This window comes from Octodon degus, unplaced genomic scaffold (assembly GCF_000260255.1).
Source record: "Octodon degus isolate 3935 unplaced genomic scaffold, OctDeg1.0 scaffold00004, whole genome shotgun sequence".
NCBI lineage: Eukaryota > Metazoa > Chordata > Mammalia > Rodentia > Octodontidae > Octodon > Octodon degus.
Genome location: NW_004524580.1, coordinates 23,566,169 through 23,575,800, shown reverse-complemented (window position 1 = coordinate 23,575,800; position 9,632 = coordinate 23,566,169). Strand labels below are relative to the sequence as shown.

General features: G+C 39.9%; 1 protein-coding gene across 1 annotated transcript in view; it reads left to right on the top strand.

Moving 5' to 3' along the window:
• Window positions 1-5,279, top strand: part of Nr2c1 (nuclear receptor subfamily 2 group C member 1) — a 55,350-nt gene extending 50,071 nt beyond the window's left edge. The window contains exons 13-14 of the mRNA XM_004623795.3: window positions 1,245-1,350; window positions 3,447-5,279. Of these exons, the coding sequence (XP_004623852.1) occupies window positions 1,245-1,350; window positions 3,447-3,621 (281 nt within the window). The 3' untranslated portion in view covers window positions 3,622-5,279. The remainder of the gene's footprint in view (window positions 1-1,244; window positions 1,351-3,446) is intronic.
• The last annotated feature ends 4,353 nt before the right edge of the window (window positions 5,280-9,632 follow it).

Here is a 9,632-nt window from a genome sequence, read left to right as displayed (position 1 = left end):
ACAATATGCAATGTATTATTGAAACTGTCCTACTAACCTGTTTTGAAACTATCTCATTCTACTTCTTTCTCAATAAAATTACTATAAAAGGGGGGGCTAGGAATATAGCTCAACATGAAGGCTTCTAGCTCAATCCCTATTATTATTTTTAAAAAGGAAGGGAGAGAAAGAGAAAGGGATAGAAGGAAGAAAAAAGATGTGCTGGGGCTTGTTTACCAGGGACAGAGGTGCTCAGCTGGAATCTCAGCACTGGGGAGGCTGAGGCAGGAGGATCAGAACTTTAAGCCCAGCATATACAGTTTAGTGACTTAGTGAGACTGTCTCAAACCGTTAAAAGAGGGGTGGGAATACAGTTTGATGCAAAGAGCTTGGATTCAATTTCCAGTACTGCCAAAAAAATAAATGTAAAAAAAATTATCAAAATTCCACTATTTTTGGAATGGAGAGAAAAACTACTTGGTAATACCAAGAGGTCTTTTTTTGATTCAAAATGTGTAGAGAATAAAATTGATTTCAAGTTTATGAAGTGCAGGGATTGGTATATAGTAGGTGGCTCAATAAAAATTTGTGGAATAATATAGCTGCAGTTCCTTATTTTGAGACAGGGTTTTTTTGTTTTGTTTTTTTAATGTATTTGGTACAGGGTCTCACTACGGCTTGGACTCGGGGACTTGTAGTGATCCTCCTGTCTCAGCCTCCCCAGCACTGGGATTATAGACATGCAACACCACATCTGGTCTCAGTGGCCGGCTCAGTGTACCCGGGGGTGGGGCCAGCATAGGTTGTGGTGCTGGGAATCAAACCCTGGTCTCTGCACTTGCCTAAGCAGGCGCTTAGTCCTCTGAGCTATCTCACCAGCCCTGAGAAGTTAATCTTTACTAAATTGCCCAGAATAGGCTTGAATTCAGGATCTTTCTGCCTCAGCCTTTGAGAATGCTGGAATTACAGGTGTTGCCACCATACCTATCACCATACCTCTAAGAGTTCCTTTTGGTATATGTGGAGATGTTGGCTTTTTTGTTTTTGTTTCTTTTCCCCGGATAGGTTCCCATTTCATAGTTCAGGCTGGCCTTGACGTTGTGGCGATCCTCCTGCCTCAGCACTGGCATTACAGGTGTGCATATCAACCTGGCCAGGATCTTCTTTAACTGCACTGTTTTCTCCGATTTCCTCATGTCTGCTAGCCATGTCTTACTAAATGAGCATTGAGAACTAGGGTAACAATATATGCTTTAATGTTTCAGATCATCCAGGCCTAGAAAATATGGAACAGATTGAAAAATTTCAGGAAAAGGCTTATGTGGAATTCCAGGATTACATAACCAGAACATATCCAGATGACACCTACAGGTATGTAGAAGTTAAATTGTATCAATTAAGTTTACTGAAAAATACTTTATGAATTAAATTTTTCACTATTTTCTATTCTCAGAGGAGTTAAATGTTTTTTAGTGAAGCTTGACCTTTGCATAGCTAATGCTACTGAAAATAATGTGGCTGAGGGTGTAACTCTTGAGTGCTTCCCTGGTATATGCAAGGCCCTGGGTTGGCTGCTCAGCACCACCAAATCCATCCATCTATCCATCTTGTCAGTCTCCACAAGAGTGCAGGGGCTGGAGGTTTGGCTCATTGCTTCAGTGCACAGCACAGAGCAAGGCCACAGCACGAGTGCATTGTGGGAAGCACCTCCAGTGAATGTTTCAGTGGCTCCCTCCCGAGTTGTATGTAGTGGAAGAGACAGAGGCTAGGGAACTTGTGTAGGTCATACTACATGGCAGAGCCTGACTTGGAACTTCGGTAGGCTAACTAGAGCTGAAGCTCTGCAGCTGAAATAATGGGTTTAATTAGCAAAGGGGAAAAGAATGAAACAGACTACATACAGCTTTATGGTTTTGAAACATATTTTGAAATTCTTCAGGTTAATTCCAGTGTCCTGTGGGAGGAAAAAACAATCTTTTTTGTTTTTTTTAATCAACTTTAATTTTGGAAAAAAGGACAGTACAGCAGAGTTGTAAAAGCACATAGCTGTTCAGGTTGGAGAGCCTGGATTTGACTTGCCACACTTACTAGCTGCACGGTCTTGAGCAAGTTGTTTGACTTTGTTCCCTTATCTGTAAAATGAAGATGATAGTAGTATCTACTTTTTAGATACAACAGGCCCCCTTATTCATGATTATCTTCAGTTAGTCTTGGTCCAAAAACAAATGGAGAATTCCAGAAATTATTCAGTTTTAAATTACACAGTGTCTGGGCAACATCATGGAATCCCCGGCTGTCCTCTTCCACCCTAGCCATGAGTGCACCGTCCCTTTGTGTAGCATTTCCAGGTCAGTCTCTTCTGTGCCACATAACACCTTATTAGTGTGCACGCACAGCACTGAAAACAGGATCCATGGCTTCAGGCATTCACTGTGGGTCTTGGAACTTATTTCCCACAAAAAAAGGGGGGACTGTTATGCTGTGAGGATTAGATCAGTTAATGTGTATGGTTATGATTTCTGCACTTGGGAGGCTGAGGCAGGATTGAGAGTTCCTGCCTATATTTAGGAATGAGTCTTCAGGGTCTCACTACATAGATCGGACTCCTAGTGATTCTCCTGTTATCAGCCTCCCAAGTGCTGGGATCAAACCCCGGCCAGTGCACTGTGCCTAAGCAGGTACTTTAGTCCTTTGAGCTATCTGGCCGGCCCTTCAGTTCCTTAAAATTTTAAAAGTTGCTTGTGTTGAGGAATTGACCCCAGGGAAGAGAGTTGCTTTTGTTGTTACGCCAATGAATGCAGTATTTACAATTTCTCTCCTTTTGGGCATGCTCTTCATTGCAGGTGCTTTGATCCAAAACTGTCTCAGCTTTCAGGTTCCTGCTTAATATCGTTGCCTAGAAACTGGCAGGAATCTCTCCACCTTTATAGCACGTGGTGGGGAGGCAGGGAGTGAGTGGTTTGCACATAGTCACATACAAGGGGGTAGGTAAATGAGGATTTGAAGCCAGTGGTATTGATTCCATGTTCCGCCATCTTCCCAGTGACTCTAGCCTATTATGACATTTCTGGTACGACTTTTTACAACAAAACCAAGGTCTACAGTTTGAATTACAATAATTGAATGTATGTATCCTGGCAACACAGAACATTGCTCTTCTTCGGATATGAAACGAATTGGGGAGCCAGTCTTACACGGGTAGGCTCCCTGTGCTTTAGTAACTCAGCTCCATGGTCTTCGCAGCTGCATGAGGCTATACAGTGTTACAGCAGAGGTTGAGGCCTCCCATGGATTCATCTGCCACCTTTCCTACAGCCTCAGGTGCAAGCATCTCAAATTTGGGGTTTGCTTTTGAAAATTAAGGTAGGCCACAAGTAATAAACAGGCAGGGATTACTGGCATTTTTCTACCAGCTCTTGTTTTGATTGACAACCTTGGTTTTCCTCCCTTTTCCCCTTTTCTTTTAGGCTGTCCAGACTGCTGCTCCGGTTGCCAGCCCTGCGGCTGATGAATGCCACCATCACAGAAGAGCTGTTTTTCAAAGGCCTTATCGGGAATGTACGGATCGACAGTGTTATTCCGCACATTTTAAAAATGGAGCCTGCGGACTATAACTCACAAATAATCGGTCACAGCATTTGAAAGCTGTGCTCACAATGTATAAATTTATTGTTCCTTCCTGGAACACAAAAGAATACCAAATTAAACCCATTGCTTCAAGGGTATCTGGAAATTTTGACTTTAAAAAGTTACCAAAATCCAAGGTATTTTTACTTTAGCTTCCTTAAGAAGAACTTTTGAAGTGACGGGACAGTCAGCAAAAGTTAGGTTTCCCTTTATGTTTCTGTTTTATATTATAAAACAAATAAATTAGTCTTTTCCCCTGAATTGTGTTCTATTCATATTTAACTTTATTATGAACTAATATACTTACTGGTCATTATCCCTAAGGAGAAATTCCTTGTATTTTAATTCTCCATAATGTAATGTTGTAATCTCCATGTCAAAGATTATTTTATGCTCAATGGTATGATAATATTAGAACTAGAGGAAATAATAATCAAATATATATTTTTTTGTCTTTGTAAATTCATAATATTCTTAGCATATTTTACTCATTGCTGGCAATGAGACGTAGGCTATTCATGACTTTTAATGTTGTGTTTTATTAGTTATAAGCACTTTTTATTTAGGCAGCAGAAAACTGGTTTTGAGAATACAACAGAGTTTATTTGTTAGTATTTTTTGTGTTTACTGCTGTGTATTAGTTAAATATGGTAGCTTCTAAGCCCAAAATATTTCACTTCTTCAAAATGGGTACTAAAATGGTTGCTCTTGTATATCCCCCGGAAGCACCCGAACTTCTCTTCTGCTCATACCTGTGCTGTAGCTTCCTCACTCTTCCTTGTTCCTTGGGGTTTAGCTGGTTCCTTTCAGGTCATTGGAGGAGCTGGTCCAGGTTGTTCAATAATAGACATGTCATAGCCAGTTTGTGTTTTCAGAAATATGTATGGGTTGAACATTTTCAAGCAGTTGATAGTTTTTGAAGGAACATGTGTGATTCTTTCATTACAAAGCAGCAGTCTGAAGGCTCAGCCTGAAGCCATGTTGCCTCCACAAGGAAAGCATTTTCTGTGTTGTTCTTTTTGGTTTTGGGGACAGGATCTTGCTTTGTAGTTCAGGCTGGTCTGGAGCACACCTATGTTGCAGCCATGAACGTGTGACGATCCTCCTGTCTCAGGCTCTCCATGCTGGATTAGTAGGCGTACTGCACCACACCCACAAAAGCATTTTATCCTTGGAGTCCCCCACAGCAGTGTTACCAGCAAATCCATCACTGTTTGGTGTTTCTTTGCTCTGATTTCATGGTGAGTTCTTTTGGTATTGGTACCTGTTGATTTTCAAAACACAGGAAGAGTTTATTGACTCTATAATGACTACATTTTTAATAAAGACTTTTGTAGTAGAACAGTGTGGATTTTACTGATGACTACTTTATAGTCATTTTTTAAAGTATCAACATTTTTTAAAAGTATCAGTTTAGTCTCCAACAACTTTTTAAGTAAACCTTTCTCAGTTTAAATCATGATTTTTGTCAACAGCTTTATTTATAATTCTCAGCTGGAGAAAACTACACTTAGTATAGGACATTCAAATGAAAAAGTCAGGGTTATGCCTTTGTAAACCAAGACTTCAGAAAAATCCCTTAATGTACTAATGGCTAATTAAGATATTTCTTTTAGGTATTTTTTTTCCTGGTTAAGTCTGTAGTTATATATGGAAGTGTTAAACTATATTAAAATGTGACTTGTATTACAACGTTCTGTATTCTACCAATATATTTCATTTCAGTGTCCTGTTCTTCAGTGTTGAGGTCTCTTCCCCTGCCAGGGCTCGGGTGGTCGCTCTGTGCTAGGGCCTCTGCCCAGCACGTGTGAGTCCCTGAGTTGCAGCTCCAGCACCAAGGCAGAAAGTGCATGTCAGCATTGTAAGAGCAAAGAGCTCAAAACTCGGAGTCCCCACCTGCGGCAGGACAACATGAGACCTGGCACTGTAGTCACACAGTATGATGCTGACCAAAACCAAACAGGAAAATTGTCAATGCCAGGGAGTCACAAAATAAACATGAAAACAGCAAGTGTAGAAGTGCACAAGAGTATGACTTGACAGATTTATCGAACAAATAAAATATAGGTGTTGTTCAGGGTACATGTGAAATGAATCGTAAAAAGCATGAATTAGCAATACTCGATTTAGATGGTAGATGCTTTGTAGAGACGTAGGATAAAAACGGATACACAAGGAGCTTGGAGTATTGATGGTGTTTCAGTTACCTACTGCTTCAACTCTTTAAAACGAGGTTTAAAACATCGGTTTAGCTCGAGCAGCTCAGTGTGGACAGCTTGATAGAGACAACTCTGTGGGCTCAGCCAGAACAAAGGCCGCCTGGTGGTGGCGGTGCAGTGTTGGGGATGGCTTCCCTATGCTAAAGCTGACCATGCTGTTTGCTGGGCATTGCAGTGGGACTGAAGCCCAAATGCCTACGTAAGTCCCTCTGCTTTGCTTCCATGCCCCACATGGTCTAGTGGCTAAGTTCTAAGAACAAGGGTTGATAGCCAGGAGAGGCCACATTGCCTTGCTTACTGGCATGAGAAGCCATCGAGTCTTCTGTTCATCAAAGAAATCCTAAAACAGCATGGTGGGGCACGCCTGTAATCTTGGCACTTGTGAGGTGGCCAGCTTAGGCTACATAGTTCAAGGCCAACCTGAGGTACACAGCAAGACTGAGCCTCAAAACAAATAAAAATCCCCCCCAAATTAATGTAGCGAAGTTTCAGGATACAAAAGCAACACAAAAACTAGTTGCATTCTGCACGCTGACAATGACAAGCCAAAAAAGAAATTAAGCAAATCACATTTGCACTAGTATCACAAAGAATAAAATTAGGAATAAGCTAAACCAAGGAGGTGAAATACTTGTACACTGAAAACTACAAATCTTGCTGGAAGAAATTAAGCTAGATGAAACCACCCATGTTCAAGAACTGGAATATTCAAATATTGGTAAAATGTCTACTACCAAATGCATTCTGTAGGTTCAGTGAAATCCCTATCAAAATTTCAGTGGCCTTTGTTTGCAAATCTTAAAAATCCTAAAATTCATATACAATTTCAGAGGGCTCCAAGTGACAAAAACTAATATTAAAAAACTGGAGACAGCTCACTTCTTCAACTTCAAAACAAAGTTACCATAACCAGAATAGTGCCATGAAGACAGACATGGAAACGGGCCAGACCCAGGCCCACAAGATGCACACAAGGCTCTGGTAGGTGGATGACTAGAATCCATGATGGCCAGGAAAGCTGTCCAGGGGCCCAGCGTAATTGGCAAGACCGACAGTATGGGAGTGTCTGAAGCAGCAGTCGAGCTCTCCAACAGAACAGCAGTCCCAACCCCCACATCCAGTGGCCATGATCAGCTCCATATACAGCACAGTTCTGTGGCAAACGAAGCTGGAGAACACAGCACATTTTTGGAATCTGACATGGTCATTATCACAGAACTGTAAACACCACAGGTATTTTACTACTTTTATTCTCCCTTGGTTGTTTGATTGGCTGATCCTTTCCTGTTTGGTTGGAATTCATCTTGTCTTATATTTTGTGGTTATTTTTATTTTTAGGGGTTTTTTTTTCTTTTCTTTCCTCTCTCAAGTATTGTCTTTCTTTTCCATTCTCTTTTTCCCCACTGTTTCTTACTATCTTTTTTGTTTTCTTCTTTCTATTGATGCTTTCTTAGTGAGTAAACATTGTCTCTTTTCTTTCTGATTACTGCTTTACATTTTATCTCATTCTTCCCCTCCTGTGCTTTCCAGTTTCCCAGAACTGGGGTGATCATCATTGGACTGCCAGCCTTTACTGTATTTGACCTCAGTCATCACTTCATGCTGTCCCCTACCCATCTTAACACACACATACACTGCGGAAGGGTAAAAATCACTCCTCTAAAGGGAACATTACTGCATACAAGTACATGTTTGACTTTGTTACGTAACTTTAGAATTTGCTCCTATGGTTCAAGGTAGCAGGTTAATGGTTACCATTATTTGTCAGAAGTTAAGCTGTACTTGAAACTACTGTTATTACTAACTGAACTACTTTACTTTAGCCCTGATGTTATATATTTTATAATCATTTTTTCTCCCTTGAATAGTAACACTGTGATTGTATGTTATAATCACCGCCACAACCAAGTGCCAGAGGATTGGGTGCCCAGCCAGATAGTAACTTTGCATCTTTTGCAAATTGGGAAGGTAGGTTCTTGGGATAGCTATAAATAGCCACCCACATGTACAGGACAACTCTGCAGAACAGACATCCACTACAGAAGCCTAAATACTAGTGATAAGGCTATCATAATAAATCAAGCATCAACACAGAAAAATAAAAAGACACAGAACTAAAATGTACCCCCAGACCTCCAGCCCTCTCAGGACAATCCTGGGGCACAATGAGGTAATGAATTGGATGTCAAACATTGGAACTTTCTGAAATGATAGCAACAGAAGTGAAAAAATGAGTTGAAAAGGCTATTGAAATAATCTCAGGTACAAGAAGTAATGATACTTAAAAGATATTAGAGAAGATACAGTAAAATAATAGATGGACTTAGAAAAATGATGGAAACAAAAAATTCCCAACATGGGGTAAAATGGAGTCCATGAAATAGATTCAAACAAATCCAAAGATTAAATATTCCATTGAAAGTATATAGAGGCCAGGGAGATGGCTCAGTAGAATAAGCACTTCTCTGGCAAGCGCAAGAGTCTGAGTTCAATCCCTAGTTCCAACAAAAAAAAAATGTGTATGTACTAAATTGAATTTCAGATCTTGACGATAATGGCAGCTAGTGAATCATGAAGAGAAAGGTATATTAAAAATAGCAAGAGATCATGAAAAATCAACAAGTAGAATATTAAGCAAAGAAGAATAACATGATTAATTGGTATCCTTGACAAAGCTAAAGACAAATGAAAAAAAAAAAAAAAAAAAAAAAACACTTTAGAAATAATGACAGAAAACTTCCTGACCACGGATAAAAAATTTGGCATAACTATAAATGAAACATGTAGAACTCCAAACAGCCATCACCAAAATGAAACTACGCCAAAGCATATAAGTTTCCAAAATTCAGCACACAAACAAATATTAAAAGCTGTTAGAGAAGAGAAACATCACCTATAAAGGAAAGCCCGTCGGAATCATGGCAGATTTTGATCCCCAGACTGCCATGCCAGCCCCCCACTAGGGCGCGCTGAGATGAGACGGAATGGTGGCTCATGCCTCTAATCCCAGTGCTTGGGAGGCTGAAAATAAGATCACTATGAGTCCAGTCTGCATAGTGAGACACTGTAGATTCTGTACTAAATACAAAAGAAGAAGAGGAAGGGGGAGGGGGAAGAGGAGGAGGAAGAGGAGAAGAACTTAGAGTGAAGTGTTTCAAGTCCTGATAAAAAATAACTTCCAACCCAAACTGATGTACCCTGCAAAATTATCTTTCAAAATTAATGGAGAAGTAAGGTACTTCCATGACAATAAACAACTAAAATTCATGCTATAAAGCCAAAATTATAAAGAGTGCTGAAAAATATTCTAGACAGAGATAAAATGACCATAATTCCAAGAACAGCAGAAATAGACCACCAGGCAAAGCAAGCAATTTAACAGAGGAGAAAAGCAAGGAACCAACAGCTGGAAAGTATCATGACAAAGATAAGCCAATACACATCAGTTATAACCATCAATGTAAATGGCCTCAGTTAACAAGTCAAAAGAAACAGGCTGGCAGAATGGGTCGAGAAGCAAGATCCAACAATATGCTATATACAAGAAACATTTAACTCAAAAAGAAATTCATAGATTGAAAATCAAGGAATGAAAACAATTTTTCATACAAGAACCCAGAAAAAAGCAGGGGTAGCTATCATGCTTGTAGACAATGTGAACTTCAAACAAAGAATAACCAAAAGAATAACAAATATTACATATTAGTTAGGGGAAAACTTCAAGAGGAAAAAAAATCAATTATAAATATGTATGCACCAAATACAGGAACACCCAACTACTCTTCCTCCTCCTCCTCCTCCATCCTC